At 48.3% G+C, this 20,676-nt stretch overlaps 1 protein-coding gene and 1 long non-coding RNA gene across 2 annotated transcripts in view; one reads left to right on the top strand and one right to left on the bottom strand.

The window, feature by feature from the left end:
- LOC112848499 (uncharacterized) overlaps nt 1–20,676 on the top strand; it is a 112,033-nt gene that overhangs the window by 37,547 nt on the left and 53,810 nt on the right. The window lies entirely within an intron of this gene.
- Nucleotides 12,923–15,664, bottom strand: GJA4 (gap junction protein alpha 4). The gene is made up of 2 exons (XM_025912228.2): nt 15,579–15,664; nt 12,923–14,444 (listed from the first exon to the last, which is right to left on the bottom strand). Exon 2 carries the CDS (start codon nt 14,422–14,424, stop codon nt 13,423–13,425), a length of 1,002 nt encoding a protein of 333 aa, XP_025768013.1. The 5' UTR covers nt 14,425–14,444; nt 15,579–15,664; the 3' UTR covers nt 12,923–13,422.

Raw genomic sequence — 20,676 nt, 5'->3', positions numbered from 1 at the left:
GCCTCTTGCCCAGTGTCCAAAGGAGTTGATTCATAATATTTCATCTGGGTTTTCTAGTTGTTTCTAATGGGAGGGCATTTTTCATAGCAGTTGATTCTTTGTGAGTAGAAGCACAATTCTCCATTAGTTTTAAATTTTAATAACTTCTAAAACTTGTTCTGTAAGTTTGATTTAGTTCTCTAAAATGTATGCACCTTAATTTCTTAACAAGATCTTTTTTCTCCCTTTTTATTCTTTTTTTCTAATCATTTTAAACATATTTGTTTGTATAACTTACCTATTTACATACTGACATTGTGTAAGTTATTATCCCAAAACTTGGAGGCCTAAAACCAAAACCACTTATTCTTATGCATCTGCTGATTGGCTGGGGCAGGTCTGCAGAGTGAGGCTAGGCTCAACTGGGAACTTCTGCTTAACATGGTGGCAGCTGGCATGGCTTCACTTCTCACTGCAGATCTGTGGGCAGCCGGGACAGCTCTGCTTCTAGAGTGTTCTTTCAGGGCCCTAGCTGAAAGGGCAACAGCCACTCAGGGGAAGATCTTCTCATCATGACTGAAGAGTCACAGAAGAACAAACAGAAATATATGAGCCTTCTTAAGACTTACTCTGGGAACTGATCCATGGTTACTTCCTCCACATGCCACTGGTCAAAACAAGGCATCTACTTAAGCTCTAAGTTAAGGGGTGTAAAAGTACATTCTGCCTTTGATGAGGCCATTGCAAGGATGCAATGCAAAGAGGGATGGAGTGTTGGGGCCAGTAATAATTCAATCTGTCACAATTCAATCTATTGAACCTATTCAATGGTTCAGTGATTCAAAGTTTTGGGGAGGTCAAATTGTTCTGTATGTTGTTTTGTTTATTCTAATTCATAGTGTGTTATTTTCTTGTGTGTCTTGTAATTTTGTTTTGTGTTTTTTTTAAGTGTTTATTTATTTATGTGAGAGAGAGGGTGAGTGGGGGAGGTGCAGAGAGAGAGAGAGAGAGAGAGAGAGAGGATCCAAAGCAGGCTCTGTGCTGATAGCGGAGAGCCCGATGCAGAGCTCGAACTCATGGACTGTGAGATCATGACCTGAGCTGAAGTCAGACACTCAACCAACTGAGCTACCCAGGCACTCCAGTGTTTTGTAATTTTGGATTGTGTGTTCACATATGGTGGGGCTTTTTCTATGGGGCTTCCACGTGGCTTTCCTTGAGGAAACATCCCTCAAAAGTGACTTTCTTCTAAGTCTCCTGAGGCTCATATTGGATAAAGACTGTTTGGGGTATCTGGCTCTCACAAAGAGTAGAAACTGAAATCCATACTTGTGTGAGAACATGTCTGTGGTTACTAAATCTCAAGGGAGGCCTTTTCCCCTCCTACCAGCACCAGGGCCAGGAGAGAGAGGCACCAATGGCTTTTATGCAGGAGTGTCACTTCCAACTCTGCCACAACTGGGCCCAAAGGCTTGTCTCCTGTTCCAATTATCATTATTGGATATTGGATTCTGGGAGGAACCTGGGCAGAAACATCTGATTGGCTGAACTCAAAGCATCGCCCCAAGCCTGAAAGGTGCTTTTTTCTCATTTCAGCTTCCATAATGGGAGGTAGACTCTGCCTCTTAGGCACTCCCTCCTCATTGGGAAGGGTGTGGATGCCTGTTCAGAGGCAGCTGAACTTCTCTTACCTGCTTGAGTCTCTGTTTGCCCCATTTCCCCCTACCTCTGTCCCATGCTTCAGGGATATAGTTTCCTTTCCCTTCTTTTTGTGATGCTTACCTGCCTCCACGCAATATTTTGGAGTTTTCTTCTCCTAAATTGGTTGTAAATCTCTTAGTCTCTACTTCATATTGTGCAGATAAGCTCATGGGCTTAGCTCTTTTGAAAGTGTTCTTTCTGAGCCCTGTCAGAATCTCTGAGTTCAGTTCAATTAAATTCTATAAACCTTAATGAATACATTTTTTCTGGTTCAGAAAATCATTACTTTTTGTGGGAATTTCCTGATTTTGTTTTTTTGGGAATGCATAGTCCAGGCCCTCAGGGATCTCATGTTCTAGTGGAGGAGACCTAGAAACTTCAACTATCAAAATTCTTAGTCCAAGTTTCTCTTTTCAAAGCCTTTCAGGTGTTGAAAAGCCTAGGCCACTTTTACTTCTTGAGGCTCTTGCTATATTAAATAGTAAGTAATTGTATATAAAAATTATGGTATGTTTCAAAGATGTAAAATTTTTTAAAAGTTTATTTATTTTTGAGAGAGAGAACACAAGTGGGGGAGGGGCAGAGAGAGAGAGAGAGAGAGAGAGAGAGAGAGAGAGATGGAGAGAGAGAGAATCCTAAACAGGCTCCACACTGTCAGCGCAAAGCTTGAACTCACGTACTGTGGGATCATGACCGGAGCCGAAATCAAGAGTCACTTGCTTAACTGACTGAGCCACCCAGGCATCCCCCAAAGATGTAAAATTTGAATGCTTTTTGACACATATGCTAAAGTGTAATGGTATGTATGATCTCATTTGGAAATAGTGCCAAAACTTCCACTGATGTTACTGCTGGGTTGGTGTTCTCAGTCTTGGCCTGTCCCCTCCCTGTCTCTACTCACATATACCCTGTTGTCATCTCCTTAGTCCCTCTGGAGGCCTCTCTTAAGCCAGTCCTGGGAAGGCATCTGAGCTCCCTGCCATACTGTGTTCTGTTCTTTACAGGGACTGACTGCTATAAGGCTGACAATAGTTCTGACAATAGTTCTTCTCATGGCTAAAGCTTGGCTTGGGCACCTGTGGTCCCAACCTAATGCCTGGGCATCTGATCTTGAGAAGCTTTTGGATCCTTTGCTGAGCTTGGCTTCCCGTGTCTGTCCTTCATTCCCCCTTTTAAGAATTCATCATCCCCCCCACCCTTGAGTTTCTGTTTCTGCTTTTAGAGATCCTCTGAATCACAGCTGAGCTGGGATGATTGAGGTTCTCTGAGTTCAGGGTATGGCCTAGGTAATCAGGTCCCCCACACCCTCAGGTTCTCTGTGATACTTTGCTGTGCTACCCCCCTTCCTGGAGTGGGGTAGAAAAAGGGGTACAGTCTTTTAGAAATAGTATTTTGCACTTAACAAAGACTCCACACATACAGACCCAGGAATAAATGTAGATTCCACCAGGGAAAGCCACTTAATTGTATTAAACTCTCAGACTTATCGGATGAAGGATAGATCCGATTTATCAAAGCTAAGAGTCACTAATACTCTGGGTGAACATCCAGATTTAGGAGGATGGTTCTCATCAGTTGGCATAATGGGCTGAAGTGGACACGATGGCATTTTGCTGTTGCAGATGTCACATGTGTCACTTTTAGTACCCGAATTCCCAATTACATAAGCTCATATTAGTAATAGTTAGTGGCAGCTCACCGAACTAGTATCACTCTGATACAAAACATCTTACATGGCACACAGAGAAGCCAAGGAACAGTTTTATTTAGGGCTTTTAGTTGAAGTGTAAGCAAAGTGAGAATAGATGGTGTGATTACCTAAGGCTGTCCAAACACCTAATTCAAATAGCATTTGTGTGTGTGTGGGGGGGGGGGGGGGGGAGGGACTATAGTAATAAGTACTAAGATTCATGAAGAAGAAAATCTGAGTAGACAAACTGTTGCTAGAGACAGTAAAAAAATTTTTACAGAGTGACATAAAAAAGGCATTGAAATAAGAGTTAATATCTATTCTTCTCCAAGTATTCCAAAAAATAGAAGAGGAAGGAAAACGTCCAAATTCCTTCTATCAGGCCAGTATCACCCTGATACCAAAACCAGATAAAGACACAAAAAAAGCAAACTACAGGCCAATATTTCTGATGAACATGGATGCAAAAAACCTCAAGTAAACACTAGCAAACTGAATCCAACAATACGTTAAAAAAAAAATCATTCACCATGATCAAGTGGGATCTATTCCTGGGTTGCAAGAGTGGGTCAATATTTGCAAATCAATCACGTGAGACATCACATCAATGTGAGAAGGATAAAAACCATATGATCATTTCAATAGATGCAGAAAAAGCAGTTGGTGAAGTACAATAGCCATTCATGATAAAAATCCTCAACAAAGTAGGTTTAGAGGGAATGTGCCTCAACATAATAAAGGCTATATACTTTTATTCAACATAGTACTGGAAGTCTTAGCCATAGCACTCCGACAAAAAAAAAAAAAGGAAAGAAAGAAAGAAAGAAAGAAAGAAAGAAAGAAAGAAAGAAAGAAAAGAAATAAATAAAGAAAGAAAGAAAGAAAAGAAAGAAAGAAAGAAAGAAAGAAAGAAAGAAAGAAAGAAAGAAAGAAAAAGAAAGAAAGAAAGAGAAGGCATCCAAACTGGTAAAGAGGAAATAAAACTTTCACTATTTGCAGATGACATGACTGTATATAGAAAACCCGAAAGACTACACCAAAAATCTACTAGAACTGATAAATGAATTCAATAAAGTTGCAGATACAAGACCAATGTTCAGAAATCTGTTGCATTTATATACACTAATAATGAAGCATCAGAAAGAGAAATTAAGAAAACAATCCCATTTACAGTTGCAACAAAAATAACAAGACACCTAGGAATAAAGCTAACCAAAGAAGTGAAAGACCTGTACTCCAAGAACTATAAAACACTGATGAGAGAAATTGAAGATGACACAAAGAAATAGAAAGACATTCCATGCTCATGGATTGGAAGAACAAATATTGTTAAAATGTCTATACTACCAAAAACAATCTACAGATTTAATGCAATCCCTATCAAAATACCAACAACATTTTTCACAGAACTAGAACAAACAATCCTAAAATTTGTATGGAACAACAAATTTCCAAACCCCAAATATCCAAAGCAATCTTGAAAAAACAAAGCTGGAATTTATCACACTTCCAGACCTCAAATTATATTACAAAATTGTAGTAATCAAAACAGTATGGTATGGGCACAAAAGTAGACATAAATCAATGGAACAGAATAGAAAATCCAGAAACAAACCCAAAATTATATGGCCAATTAATCCTCAACAAAGCAGGAAAAAATAGCCAATGGGAAAAAGATAGTCTCTTCAACAAATGGTGTTGGGAAAACTGGACAGCAACATGCAAAAGAATGAAACTGGACCACTTTTGTACACCATACACAAAAATAAACTCAAAATAGGTTAAAGACCTAAATGTGATACCTGAAACCATAAAAATCCTAGAGGAGAGCACAGGAAGTAATTTCTCTGATATTGGTTATTGCAACATTTTTCTAGATTTATCTCCTGAGGCAAGGGAAATAAAAGCAAAAATAAACTATTGAGACTACAACAAAATGAAAAGCTTCTGCACAGTGAAGGAAACAGTCAACAACACTAAAAGGCAACCTACTGAATGGGGGAAGATATTTGCAAATGACATGTTTGATAAGGGTTAGTATCCAAAATCTATAAAGAACTTATACAATTCAACACCAAAAAAAAAAAAAAAAAAAAAAAAAAATCCAAATAATCCAATTGAAAAATGGACAAAAGACATGAACAAACATTTCTCCAAGGAAGACATACTGATGGCCAACAGACACATAAAAATATGTTTAATATCACTCATCATCAGGGAAATGCAAATTAAAACTACAATGAGGTATCACTTCACACCTGTCAGAATGGTGAAAACCAAAGACAAAAGAAACAAGTGTTGGGGAGGATGTGGAGAAAAAGGAACCCTCTCTAACTATTGGTAGGAATTCAAACTGGTGCAGCCACTGTGGAAAACAGTATGGGGGTTCCTCAAAAGTAAAAAATAGAACTACCCTATGATCCAGTAATTGTACTACTGGGTATTTATCCAAAAAGTACAAAAACACTAATTCAAAGGGATATATGCACTCCTATGTTTATTGCCACATTATTTACAATAGTCAAATTATGGAAGCAGCCCAGGTGTCCATCAATAGATGAATGGATAAAGAAGAAGTGAATATAATGGAATATTATTAAGCCATAAAAAAGAATGAAATCTTGCCATTTGCAACAACGTGGATGGAGCTGCAGAGTATATACTAGGTGAAAAAAGTCAGATAGAGAAAGACAAATACCATATGATTTCACTAATATGTGGAATTTAAGAAAACAATGAGCAAAAGGGGGAAAAAAGAGAGGGGGAGAGAAATTAAAGAAACAGACTCAACTACAGAGAACAAATCCAATGGTTATCAGAGGGGAGGTGGTGGTGGGGATGGATGAAATAGGTGATGGGGATTAAGGAGTGCACTTGTGAAGAACACTGGGTGATGTAGAGAATTGTTGAATCACTATATTGTACACCACTGTATGTTAACTATACTGGAATTAAAAAAATACTAAATGAAGGCAAAAAAAAAAAAAAAGGTATCAAGTCTGATGGGCTTTACAGACAAGTTTGTTCAAACCTGGGGCACCTGGGTGGCTCAGTTGGTTAAGTGTCTGACTTTGGTTGAGGTCATGATCTCGTGGTTTGTGAGTTCGAGCCCCATGGTGGGATCTTTGCTGTCAGCACAGAGCCTGCTTCAGATCCTCTGCCTAACTTTTTCTCTTCCCCTCCCCTGCTCCTGGGCATTCTCTCTCTCTCAAAAATAAACATTAAGTTAAAAAAAGTTTATTCAAACCTTCAAGGGATCATGCTATTAAAACAATTGCAGAGTGTAGAGTTTACTTTAATTGGTCCTTGGCCTGAGTATAGAATTCCAGGTTGAAAATCAATTTTCTCAGAATTTTGAAGGCATTGATCCATTGTCCTGTAGCTTCCAGTATTGTTGCAAACTGTGGTGCCATTCTGATTCTTGAGACCACATATGGAACTCTGTTCTCTCTCTGCAGTCTTGAAGGCTCATCTCTTTGTCTTCTGTGTTCTGAACATTTTCAGTAGTGTGGACCTATCTTGTTCATTGGGCTGGGCACTCAGTGATTTGTTTCAGACTCTTTCATGTAAGATGCTTTCCTCAAATGCCTGGCATCCTTGGCTGTGTGCTCATATCTAAGAAAGGGTCACTAAGATACTGGGATGTTCAGAGTGAATGGGTGGGGCTTTGTGACTGATCTTCATTGCATGGACATAGAGTGGCTCTATTTCCTTAGGGAGCCCTTAGTGGCCACATCTTTAGGTCTTTCCTTTTGGGTCTGTCAGATTCCACTGAGAAGACTCTTCCCAACACCTGCCTAGAGAATATATACATGGCTTTCAGGATTCTGAAGAGGAGTGAAAAAAATAAAAGGAGAATATATTCTGCCAGATTTTATTTTATTTTTTAAATATTTAAAACAAATGTTTATTTTTGAGACAGAGAGCCGTGGGGGAGGGGCAGAGAGAGAGGAAGACAGAAGATCCGAAGCAGGCTCTGTGCTGATGGCAGAGAGCTGGATGCAGGGCTCGAACTCATGAACTGCAAGATCACGACCAGAGCCAAAGTATGACGCTTAACCGAGCCACCCAGGCACCCCTAAAATACTGTTTAATAATGTTAGTGTGGGTGCCTTGAAATGGGTACTTTTGAAAACAATTTTTAAATGGTTATTTATTTTTGAGAGAGAGAGAGAGAGAGAGAGAGAGGCAGAGAGAGAGGGTGACAGAATCGGAAGCAGGCTCCAGGCTCTGAGCTGTCAGCACAGAGCCTGACACGAGGCTTGAACTCATGAACCACGAGATCATGACCTGAGCCGAATTTGGACGTTCAACGAACGGAGCCACTCAGGCACCCCGAAATGGGTACTTTCATGTAATGCTATTGAATACTTAAATATTTTTTTCTGGAAAGCAACTTGCAGGTCATATAGAAAAAAGTCCTGAACAATGAGTAATATATCAAGCTTTCTTGTTCAGAACCTTAGAGAATGCTATTCCCTTTGTCTGGGATGCTCTCCCCATCTCTTCTGTGGAGCATCCCTCCTCACCTTCCTCAAGGCAGCCTTCTGTGGCCAGCAGTCTTCTCTTTTTATAGCCTCATCTAGAAGCAGCATTCTGGGAGCCAGCTGGGAGGGAGGGGGAGAAGGCTGAGGGTCTCACTATTAAGTATGTAAACTTCCATTCAACTGCCCTCTGGTCTTTATAACTACTCCCACCCTGTACTCTCTATGGTGTCTCCCCCTCCTCCTCTGCTTTGTCTTCTCCTGAGAATAAGCTCCCATCCCTGTAAGGGTGGGGGAAGGAGGGTCCTCAGTGCCCAGTGCCTTCAGTCAGCTCTCTTGTTTCCAGCTCCACCTTTTCTCCCACGATCAGAGGTGGCTGGTGCTTCCACTTCTTAGAATTTGTGCATTTCTGCATTTCTGAATAACCCACAATGGATTACTTCTACCATCAGAAAAAAGCCCCTAGCTTTTTAAAATGAAAAAATGTCATACCTTTGACCCAGTAATTTCACTGCTTGGAATGTCTTTCTTTTAAGGAAATAGGCAATTTGGAAAACACTTATGTACAGGCATCTACATCATGGTACAATTTATAACAGAGGATAATTGATTGCAAACAATCTAAAAATCCAATATCATGGTCATGGTTAAGTAGAGAATGATAAAGTCGTGTGATAAAGCCATTAAGTGGTATTTCCAATTTGATGACATGGGGAAAAGCTTTATGACTTATGTAAAATGAAAAAAGAATATAAAACTGTAGGTACAACTTCATTCAGATTTTATTTAAAAATATGCATGGAAAGGGGGTGCCAGGGTGGCTTAGTGAGTTAAGTGTCCGACTTCAGCCCAGGTCATGATCTCACAGCTTGTGAGTTTGATGCCTGCATCGGGCTCTGTGCTGACAGCTTGGAGCCTGAGCCTGCTTAGAGTTCTGTGCCCCCCTCTCTCTCTGCCCCTTCCCTGCTCACACTCTGTCTCTGTCTCTCTCTCTCTCCCTCTCAAAAATAAATATTGAAAAAGTTTAAAAAAATATGCATGGAAGAGCCTGAAAGGAATTATTTCTGAATATTAATAGTTAGTATGCCTGGATGGCGGGATCTCATTATCTACAATGATCATGCATGACCTTTATAATCTGAAAAAAATTTCTATATATGGAAAAGAGGAGAAAATAGCAAAGTTAATATAATCCTACGTTGCATTCATAGAGGTAGAAGTTTTGAGTCAAGAGAGATTGATAATCTGGATTCTGACCACTTGAACTATCATGTCTAGCACTGAGGGGAGTGATGCACCTGTTAAGAGGAAAGTAGACAATTTATTGGTTGGCCAGAGACTTCTGGAAATCAGTCAGCTGGAAAAATAGGGTAAGAGCAGACTCAGGACCAGCCTGGGGGCTATCTGCATGTGGCTATAGTTCTTGCATGGGAAGGACAGAAGGATTGAGCCTTGTGAGGCACTTGTGGTCAGAGCCAGGGCCGGTGGGGAAAGTTGTAAGGTGGAGAAAGAAATTCTGACAATTCCGTGATGGAGATCCCTTCCTGTAAACGTCCGTGGGCATGCTGAGGTTAGTGTAAAAAGGAAACAAAAGGATCTACACTCAAGGAACTGGGGGTTGTCTGCAGAATCATGAGGTCAGCAACCCAGCGGCCAGTGAGCCAGCACATTAGATTGGAAAGAAGTTTGACATCACCCAACCCTGACAGCTCTGTTTATGCGCAGCTCATGACGTTCACATGCTCCCCCTGGGTCACAGATAAGATGACCTTGGGTTATGCAAAATTCCCAGTGCACTCCAAATAATCCTGTCCCTTTCTTTCCTACTTAGGAAGGCAATGTGAATTCAAGTGACTGGAACTGATCTTATTATAGAAACAAAGTTGAATCTGTTCTGATTGATGAAAAATAGCACATCACTCGTGAGCTTTAGACTGGTGATTAGTGACAGGTTACTCCCTGTTTCTCATTCAGCCCTTTCATTTCACAGGGGGAAACTGACGCCCAGAGAGGGACAGGGACTGGAGTCAAGTGAGTGTCAGGAGAGTCAGGAGTAAAGCCCCCAGTGGCTCTTTCTGTGACCCAGAATTGCCTGTTGCCAACGTAGATTTGGGTGGTGGTGAGGAATAGGCAGGTGGGAGGAAGAAGCGAGTTGGAATCTGCTGTGTTCCATCCAGGCCCGCATCTCCGAGGAGGTGCCTGAGACCAACACGCACTTCACGTACTCCTTGGCCTTGCCCCACTAGTGCTTAGAGGTGAGGCGGGGCGGGTGGGGTGGTGTGCTGTGTCCCCCAAAGAGGCATGCTGAAGTCCTAACCCCCAGTACCTCAGAATGTGGCCTTATTTGGAAATGGTCTTTACAGAGGTAATCAAGTTACAATGACGTCATTAGGAGGAACTTAATCCAATATGGCTGATGTCCTTACAAAAAAACGTGGACACAGAGACAGACACACTCAGAGGGAGAATCCCATGTGAAGATGAAGGCAGAGAGTGGGGCAATGCTTCTGCAAGCCGAGGAATGTCAAAGACGGCTGGCAACCCACCAGAAGCTGGGAGAGAGGCCTGGAACAGACTCTCCCTCACAGGCCCCAGAAGGAACTGACCCTGCAGACACATTGATCTCAGACTTCTAGCGGCCAGAAGTGTGAGAGAATAAATTTCTGTGGTTGAAGTCCCCTCCACCCTGTCTGTGGTACTTTGTCATGAAAGCCAAGTGGCATGGAACTCGTAGCCCCTCTGCATTCATAAGTCTTCACCCTACTGCACTGGGCTCACCCACCCTGTGTGGCTCCATTCCCATGGCACTACTCTTATCCTCAGACCACAGCCCATTTGCCCTCGTGGTTGTGTGGCCACCAGTCTAGGACCCAACCCCAGCCTTGCCCAAGAGCCAGGTCCCTGGCCTGACCCCAGACCCAACTCCAAGCTCAGAGCAGGCGACCCTTGAGGGAGGGGAAGGATACCTTCCTTACTCACCTAGCCCTTTCTTCTCTTACCTTTCCAAGCTAGGACAGGTAGGGAATACCTACTGGAAGCACAGGCTTCTAGAGCCCTCAGACTGGGCTGGCTCTTAGAGACTGACCTCTAAGCCACAGATCTGGCCTCTCATCCTGGCTGGGGAAGAACCCTTTGGAAGAGGACCTCAGTGTCCCAGATCATGCCCTTCTTATTCATGAACAGCCTGCTTTCTGACAAGTCTATCTCAATCCCTCATGTCATAGACATGTGGGATTGTGAATGATGGAAGTGAATGATGGGCTAGGCCCATGGGGAATAAAAGTGACTCTGTGGTGATCCTTAGAGACTCACTGGGGAGATAAAACAGGCTCATACTAAGCAGGGGTTTAGTTTCCTGAGGTAGAGATCATCACTGGGGACTGGCTGGAGAAATCAGGGAGGGCTTCCTGGAGGAAGAAGGACCTGTGATAACCTTGCTAGAGGCTGAGCTGAATTTCACTACATGACTACTATGAGCCAGGCAGACCCATGTACATTCTCTTATTTTTGTTTCTTGTAACTTGTGAGGCAGGCAGTGTTATCTGCATATTACAGAGAGAACAGAGACTTAGAGAAGGGAAACAATTGACTTAAGACCACAAGGCTTTGTACATGTCAGAAGTAGCATTTAAATTGAGGACCCTCTGATATCAAAGCTGCTCTTTCTCTTTGCACTCAGGTACTGCCTTTTTCGATGTAGTGTGGTGTTTGGAAGTGGGGGGAAGGGCACTATAGATCATCAAAGGAGCAAGGTGGGAACATACCTGGATGAGTCTGGGGAGCCATGAGGAGGCTGGTCTGTCAGATCTCTGGGATTCAGAAGGAACAACAGAAGCCGGAGGAATTATAGGGCTGTAACTTTTCAGGCTGAGCATCCAAACTTGATGGGTAAGTCGTGAATAAGTTAGTTATAGGGTGAGGGGTACAGAGCTGGTGTTTGGAGACCTATCTTGATGAGAGTAGGGATGAGCTGCCAACATGCTGTAAAGCTCTCAAGGAGAGGCGTGTGGCCACATGGGATGGACCCCAGGTCCCTGTCCAGCCCCAGATCTCCCTGACTAGGGGAAGACAGCCAGCTTGCCTCTGAGGGCTACTATCTGAGTGCTCGCCACCACCTGGGTCACCTTCCACAAAGGGTCAACTCTGCCAATACTGGGTTCATCCTCACCCGTACTTCCCCCATCCTGGATGGCTCACCAGGCCCTAAGCACCCCCAGGACCCCCTGCCCATTCCCCTTCTCTGTGCTTTTGCAAAAACAATTTTCTCTGCCCGAGTATTCAGCGTTCTCTTGCCCTTCCCAGTGAACTATTCATCCAAGATCCAGTTCCACTTTTTTTTTAACGTTTATTTTTGAGACAGAGAGAGAGCATAAGCTGGGGAGGGGCAGAGAGAGAGGGAGACACAGAATCCGAGGCAGGCTCCAGGCTCTGAGCTGTCAGCACAGAGCCTGATGTGGGGTTCGAACTCACAAACCGTGAGATCATAATCTGAGCCAAAGTCGGACGCTTGACCGACTGAGCCACCCAGGCGCCCCATCCAGTTCCATTTTTTACTACTTTTACTGCAAACTTTGTGACTCAGAGGCAAGATTTCTCTGTACTCAGTGCATGGGGAGGAGATATGTTGCAGGCCTTTAGCGGGGGCAGACTAGAAAGGGTCAAGGTAGGAGGAGGCAAGTGATCTAAATCTGCCTCCCCAAATACCAAGGGGTCCAGAATGAGGTGGGATAGGGTAGAGGGCTTGGGAGCAGAGTGTCCAGTAAGGAAGCACACTGCACTCAGCATGGCCAGGGCACTGGATGGCCATGGGGCAGGATGGGGACAGGCAGGGGCTTTGGCCGTTGTGGGGGGCTGCGTGGTAGAGGCATTTCAAAAGGTGAGCGTTCAGGACTCAGGGCTGCTGAGAGGCAGGATGTAGGGGTTTGAGGGTTTAAGACGCTGGGTGGAGTTGGGGTTGCAGAGGCCAAAGACGGATCATACGAGACTGCAAAGAAAAGGAAGCCGGGCCAGGCGACTGCCCCCCAACCTCCCAAGAGGCACATCATGACAGCATCAGGACACACGTAGCTTGTGACCAAGTCTTGTTTATTTTAGAAGCATAAACAGTGGAACTAGGAAGGAGTGAGAACGAGACACCAGTCCCCTTGACAGGGCCAGATCCAGCACAGGCTGTGTGTGAGCTCTCTGACCCAGCAGCCTCAACCAGCCCTTTCCTGTGAGGACAACGTGGGCAGAGGTGAATCTTTCATGAGGGAGGGGTAAATTGGCTCCGGGTTGCTCTGAACCAGGTGAAAAAGTCCAGAGACCCCACAAGGCCCTTGGTCTGGAGCACCCCAAGCTGGCTTTGTCTGTGCCTGTGGCAGAGTCATGTTCTGGAGGGGGATCCATGGTGCCCCTCTGGTCACCAGGAAAGCCCCAGATGCTCAAACACAATCTGCAATGAGGGCTCCTGGCCAGCAAGCATCTGCTTCCCTTGCTCCCCTCTTTCCTGCAGTCTTTAGGGAGAGGGCATCCAAGGCAGCCAGACTTCCCTGGGCCCCTCTGTTGGGTGACATAAGCCCCAGCCCCCTACACATACTGCTTCTTGGAAGCAGAGCTGCTGGGGCGACTGGGGGATTTCTGGCCACTCTCGGGAGGCGGGTCCAGGAAGAGGGGGGCCCTGGAAGAAGCCAGCCTCTCCTCCGTAGTCAGGTTGGCCCAGTTCTGCTCACTGGATGAGAGCCCATTGTAGGTAGGGCAAGGCGGGGATGAGGGGCCCTCGCCCACGGGGAGGTAGAAGAAGACCTGGTCAGGGTAGGGCTCCGAGGAGGTGCGCTGGGCCGGGGGCGCATCCTGGCCCTGCCGGGCCCTCACCCCCCGGCTGAGGCAGCGGCACAGCAGGTGTCCCAGCTCCAGCAGGTTGAGCACCAAGGAGATGAGTCCGACCACCAGCATGAAGATGATGAAGATAGTCTTCTCTGTGGGGCGCGAGACGAAGCAGTCTACGAGGTAGGGGCAGGGGGCGCGCTGGCACACGAACACTGGCTCCATGGTCCAGCCATAGAGACGCCACTGGCCATACAGGAATCCTGCCTCCAGCACACTTTTGCAGAGCACGCTGGCCACATAGGTGCCCATGAGCGCCCCGCGGATCCGCAGGCGGCCGTCCTCTGCCACCGAGATCTTGGCCATCTGATGCTCTATGGCTGCCAGTGCTCGCTCCACGCGTGGGTCCTTGGCTGGCAGCGCCCGCAGCTCCCCCTCCTTCTGCCGCAGCCGCTCTTCACGCCGGGACAGATAGATGACGTGGCCCAGGTAGACCAGGGTGGGTGTGCTGACAAAAAGGAACTGCAGCACCCAGTAGCGGATGTGGGAGATCGGGAAGGCCTGGTCATAGCAGACATTGGTGCAGCCCGGCTGGGCCGTGTTACACTCGAAATCTGACTGCTCGTCGCCCCACACGGACTCGCCAGCCAGGCCCAGGATGAGGATGCGGAAGATGAAAAGCACCGTCAGCCAGATCTTGCCCACTACAGTCGAGTGCTCCTGGACTTGGTCCAGCAGCTTCTCGAGGAAGCCCCAGTCACCCATGGCTACCCGGCCTCCTCCGTCTGCAGGGAGATAGAGGACACAGTCAGCATGACATCCTTCTCAGTTGTCCTGGCAACAAGCTTGCAGGGAGGTTGGCCACACCCATTTTACCTACAGGGACACTGAGGCTCAAGGAGGGGAAGGGACTGGCTTGGGGGCTCACAGCCAGCAGGGTGGTCAGGACTAAAAGCTGATCTTTGGATGATGGCTACTAGGTCCTTGTTTTGTCATACCTCTGTATCCCTCTTGTTCCCAGGCCGAGTCCCAGGATAACACAGCTCAAGATTTGGATCAAATTGAGGCTCCTGAGCTTATGGGAACAGAATCTGAGGAACTTACCCCAGGTCACATGGCTGTGCTATGTCCCTCCTTCCTTTTGCCCATGATGGGCTGGCTGTCCCCGACTGTGGGCAGTGGTGGTGCTATCTTCAGCTTCTCAGGGGGCCCAAAACCTCAGGTCCCTGCCCCCCTGCCCATGGTAAGTCACCCAGCTGACCTCACTCTAACCTTTGAGCTGTGGTAAGGGGCAGGTGGGAAGGGTGTTAGATGCTAAAGGCAACATCCTGCATTAGTTCCACCTGTCAACAATAGTGACCACCTGCCACTTAAGTATGGACACTGATCCTACCCCCTTCCTCCATACCCCCTGGGCCCCCAAGCTGTTGTTGATAAATTCTAGACTCTTAAAAGAACTGTCATAGCAGGGTGGAGGCATAGGCCACCAAGTTCCCAGAACACGGGGTATGGGGGAGGTGGGTGGGCAGAGAGCTGGGGGAAGAAATGCAGGGAAGGGGGCAGGGGAGGCGCTTCAAGGAGCAAAGCTCTTTAGAGCCAGGCTCTGGAATCAGACTTTGGTCCTGGCTCCCTTTTGCTAACTAACCCTGGGTAATCGTCAACCTTAGCACCTCAGTCTCCTCTCCTGTAAAATGGAAATAATACTCCCACCTCCTAGGGTTATAAGGATACAGTGAAAGAAGCCAGTAACGTGGCTTAGCAGAGAGCCTGGCCCGCAGCCGTCGCGCCTCCCCCGACCCCCAGCAACCCTCAGCCCGTGGCGGCCGAGTGGCCGGTGGCGGAGGCGTCTCCCTCCCCTCGCCCCGCTCGCTCGTTAGCAGGTGGCGTCCTGGCCCTCCCCACCCCCAAGCCCAACTCACCGCCTGCCTGCCGGGTGGCCCAGGTGGCGGCGGGGTTAGAGCGACGGCGGAGCGGCGCCCGCGGGAGCCCTGCTGGACGGCGCCGGACGGCGGGGGCGCCTTAAATAGCGCGGAGGGGCGGGGTGGGGGCAGGAAACGCCACGGGAGGGCGGCGGGGCGCTTCTCAGAGCCGGGGGCGGGGACCAGGAGGTGCCGACTCCCTGTAGCGACGCTTAAGGAAAGGGCCCCGGGACTGGCACTGGGAATTAGGAGGCGGAGGGGGCTTGAGAGGCTTCTGGCTCCCCTTCTTCGCCTTCTGCGCGGTGTTCCGGCCCGGAACCCTCCCAGCCTCAGTTTCTTTGGCTCTGGAACAGGAGTTTTGCAGGGCCAAACCTTTCCCAGGTGGCTGGATTTGAAAGGATCACAGCGAGAACTTTCTGATCCTGCAACTGACCTGAGGGCTGTGAGGGATGGGCAGATGCGGATGAGGGTGTGGGGGTCTCCAGGGAAGGACCTTTCCTTGACCATGGGGTCCTCTTGCCCTTGGTCAGAAAAAAGAGAGAAGACCACTCATTTTTCAGGGTGCCACCGTGTGCCCCGCACTGTGCCCGGACTTGGCAGTCGAGGCTCATCAGGACGTGGGGGACCACATCGGGAGAGAGGGGTTATATCTGCCCTCCCTAGAGTCCGTGGTGGAGCTGGGCTCTCAACCCAGCCTGAATTCTTGCGGAATTCTCAAACATCTCCACTCCTGGGCAGGCGATCAGAGGTCACTAAGCAACTCCCATAGATCACTGGAGACTGAAGAGGAGGGGCTCTCCACCTTTAGCTTCGGTCCCTTGCTCATGCCTCTAAATGGGGAGGGGGCTCCCAAAGGAATGAAAAAGGGTGGGGGGCAGAACCTGCCATCCTTCATTCAGGCATCGCCCTGTCGATGAAAGTTAATGAGGGTCTGCTGTGCTGCAGCATTGTAAGTGGAGCTGGGGGGTTGACCATAGCCAGCCAGGTGTGGTCCCTGGTCTCCCACTCTCACTGGCTGCTACAGGAGGCCGGAATTGAGCATATCAGCCCTTGGGTAAGAGTAAAGTAGCAAATCTGGAAGGTTCTCCTGAGGACTACAGGGTGACTCAAGAGGGGACTTGGTTAGGGACGTTTCCTGAGAAGACTGAATTAGCCGGTTGAAGGGGGTGCAAGGGGGAACATTCTAGGCAGAAGGAACAGTGTGAGCAAGAGCCTGGGTTGCAAGGTCTCGAGACCTTGGCTGCTGCCCCTAGGGTGCTGAGACTTTGCGGGGAGGAGGCCAAAGAATCTAGAAGTTGAGACTTTGCTGAGGACTCCTGTGCCTTTAGGCAAGTTGCTTAAACCCCTGTGCCTCAGTTTCTTCCTCTGTAGAATGGGGATGGTGATTGTTCCTACTGTGTGGAGTTGATAGGAGATCCAATCAGCACATAGCATAGTGGTACACAAGGAGTTTTCAAGTGAGCAGTGGCTAAAAATGTCGTGAAGAAACAGTTGTGACAAAAAGAGTCTGTGGGTTGGTCTTGATGGGAGCAGAGAGGACTGAGGGGAAGGAGACCCAGAGTGGAGTGGTGGGGGGTAGGACAGCTAAGGAAAGGAAACGTGGCAGGTGGGGGCTGAGGCCTGGGGCAGGTGGTGGAACGGTCCTGGTTTTTCTGCAGTAGGTTTTCTGCAGCAGGCTTCAGTCCTCGGACTCCCAGTGCCCCAGGGCTGGGTCCCTGAGGGTCCTGCCCTCAGCCCTGGCAAGCAGACTTCTGGGGCAGCAAGTGTGCTGGGCCTGGCTCAGACCTCAAAACTTCAGGATCAGACTGAGCTTGCTTCCCCTTCCAGGCCTGTCCCTCAGGGCCAGGCTGAGCAGAGCCTCCTCCCGGATTTCCAAAGCTGACAACTGCGCCCACTTAGTTCTGACCTCGGAGGGCATGAGAACGGAGGTCCCTGGAGGCGGGTTCTTACCACGCCCCCAAGACAGCCTCGCTCTGAGTTCCTCTCCCGCTGCTGGGCCCAGGCTCTCCCAAGCCTTTCTGATCCCCTCTCCTGGAGGGAGAGAGGAGCAGGTGGAGAGGGCAAGGCATCCTTGGAACCCCACACCTCCCTCTCTTCCCACTGCCCTGACCCTGTTTAGGCCACTGTCTCAGTGTGCTCTCAGTAAGGCCTCCAGCCTTATCCCTCTCCCCCTTTCACTATGTGATTGAGCCATACTCCATTACTGTAGTTCTCTGAGCGCTCTACTTGTGCCCATGCCGTTCCCTCTGCCTGGAGTGCCCTCACATGCCTAACCTACAAGTCTTTCTATGCTCTATGTCAACTTCTCCCAGAAGCCCCCTTGCTGTCTCCCCTGGGTTAGGTGAGCCTTGGTGCCCTCAGTGGCTCACGTATTGCCCCTGGGTGCATTGTTTTATTTTGGGTTTTTGGGTGGCTATTTTTAAAAATTTTATTTTTAATTGTGGTAAAAAAAAACACATAAAATTTACCATCTGAACCGCTAAAAAATGTACCATTTAGTAGTGGTGTTAAGTACATTGACATTGTTGAGCAACAGAGCTCCAGAACTTTTTCATCTTGCAAAACTGAAACTCTCTACCGATTAAACCTCCCCCCACCCCATTTCCCTTCCTCCCACCCCGGGTGCGTCACTTACTGCATGAGACTGAGGGCCCCTAGAGGGCACGCAGCGGGGTCTTCTTTACATCCCCAGCACCTAGCAGGGCACCAGTCCCATATATGAACGTATTAATTCAGCACATTTTTACTGAGCACCCCCTGCTGCTGTGGCACTGTCTTAGACAGTGGTCCCTGGAGACCAACCAGGGAATGACAAGACTCCCTGTCCTTGGGGATTTTACACTTTAGCTGTGGGGAGACAGAACACAGAACCTGCTAGATGGCGACAAAGCTATGTGGAAAGCAGGGAGGGAGGGTTGAGCATGCTGAGGGTGCAGTTTTGATGTTGAGTAGAAGAGAGGAGATTGTCTCACTAAGCAGCGGGCATTTGATGCGCACCCTGAAGGAAAGGATGGAGCGAAAGAGCCTTCTGGACAGAGGGAACAGAGAGTGCAAAGGCCCCGAGGCAGGACCATGCCTGGCAGGAACATTTCCTGCTTGAGGGCAGCAAGGAGGTCAGTGTGGCTGGAGTGAGGTGAGAGAGAAGGGGTGCATTCTGAGAGAGAGCAGATGAGGTGTGGGGTGGGCAGATCTTAGAGGCCCCTCAAGGGCTGTGTGAGATGTCTCAGGAGGTGCAGGCAGGGGGGTGACCCGGCCTGACCTGGGTTGTAAAGGATCCCTGGGGCTGTGGTGCCGAGAATGGACTGTGGAGGTGAGCGGTGAATATGGACATCCCCCTTTGGGATGGGACTTGTTGCCCAGCTGTGGGAGTCTGGGCAGCTGACAGCCTCCAGCTGTTAGCCCTTTCAGGTCCACTCCAGCTGTCCAGGTGGCCAAGCTCGGGGGGTGGCCCCAGGCAGTGACTGAGCCAAGCAGCGGTCAAGGGCCCAGCCAACTCCACGTGACCGCCTCTAACCGACAATCTTTGCCTGATGGACACAGCACAACAGGTCTTGTCGCTCAGTCCCGCTTCCTCCCCTTTCCGTTCTTCTGCTTCCCGGAGCTAGGGCAGGAAGCAGGGACGTTGTTGTAGTAATCCAGGTGCGAGATGATGTGGTTGTCTCAGCTCAAGCTGCTGTAACAGAATGCCACACAACGGGGGCCCTAAACAATGGAAATTTATTTCTCACGGTTCTGGAGGCTGGAAGTCCAAAAGGTTCTTGGTGAAGACCCTCTTCCCGGTTTACACAGGGCTGTCTTCTCATTGTGTCCTCACGTGGTGAAGGGAGAAAGGTCCTCCCTCTTCTGTGTCTTCTTCGAAGGGCACAAATCCCATTCTTGAGGGCTTCACCTCCCAAGGGCTCCACTTCCTAATACCATTACAGTAGAAGTTAGGGTTTCAAGGTATGAATTTTGGGGGGACACAAACATTCAATCCATAATAGGAAGCTGAGACCAGGGTGATGACACAAGATAATCTCCTGTTTAGCTTGGGCTGCGTGGTGGCTGTTATTTCGTGCAGTAGGTGTGGTTGTGAAGGCTGTGTGTGCGTGAAATCTAAATCTATCATGTGCGTGAGGGAAGGAGGCTTGCAGTGAATGCTCATGTGCTGGGCAAGGAGGAGATAGAAGCCTGTACCCTGAGAAGAGAAGGCCAGGGGACATGAGAGCCACCTTGTGGTGACAGCGTTGTGTGCTGGGGACTCTGGATGGTGAACAGTAGCTCCAGGTGTCCTGGATCAGAGAGTGAGGTGCACTGCTCAGAACAGCTCTCAGGCCGAAGGTGGCACATCTCAGGACAGGGCTGGGACATCCTGTCAACCACGGTCCTCACCCCCAGCCTGGAGAAGGGGCCTGGGGCTGGAGGCTCAGTCTGTGCTGAGCTAGCCAGTGATGTCCTCTGGTTGCTCTGGCCTCCAAGCCATCCTTGGCCAGGCAGCTGAAACTGCCCTGGAAGATGCTGGAATGTGTGGCAGCAAGTAGGAGAGACCTTCCCTGAGACCTTTGCAATCATCCAGGCCAGGCTGGGACTGGCCTTGTTGTGGCCTGGGCAGCAGGCAAGCTCCTGCCTGGATATTTACTGAACACATTAGCACCATACTGCTGGGTTACCTTCAGTGTCTCATCTCTACAGCAACCCCAGGAGTAGTACTGCTCTGAGTGCTGGGATGAATATGGTCCCTTTGTCCCTCGGGTCAACTCTCCACCCTGCTCTGTGCCCCAGGAGCTGAGCGATAACTGGCTGCCTCATTTGGCTCCCTTGCTCTCTAGATCCTGGTTGGGTTGTGTCAGTGGGAGCCACTGGCAGGAGAGCAGGAGATGAGAAAGTGAAGTTGGGGTATTTATTTGGTCGCTGGGGTGGAATGCATCCTTGCAGCTCCAGTGTGGCAACCCAGTCCGTGGCTACCCTGGTACAAGCCCCAGGGCACTGCAGTAGTGTTTGTGGTTTCCTTGATCATGCCCATACTTTTTAAAACAAATTGGCTCAGTTGGTTAAGCGTCTGACTCTTGCTTTCAACTCAGGTCATGATATCATGGTCGTGAGATCAAGCCTGCATTGA

The sequence above is a fragment of the Puma concolor genome, chromosome C1 (genome assembly GCF_028749965.1).
Source record: "Puma concolor isolate L17-30 chromosome C1, mPumCon1.1.hap2, whole genome shotgun sequence".
NCBI lineage: Eukaryota > Metazoa > Chordata > Mammalia > Carnivora > Felidae > Puma > Puma concolor.
This window is presented reverse-complemented; position numbering and strand designations above follow the sequence as displayed.

Coding starts and splice junctions, on each gene's coding strand:
- GJA4 (XM_025912228.2), bottom strand. CDS start 14,424: ATGGGTGACTGGGGCTTCCTCGAGAAGCTGCTGGACCAAGTCCAGGAG.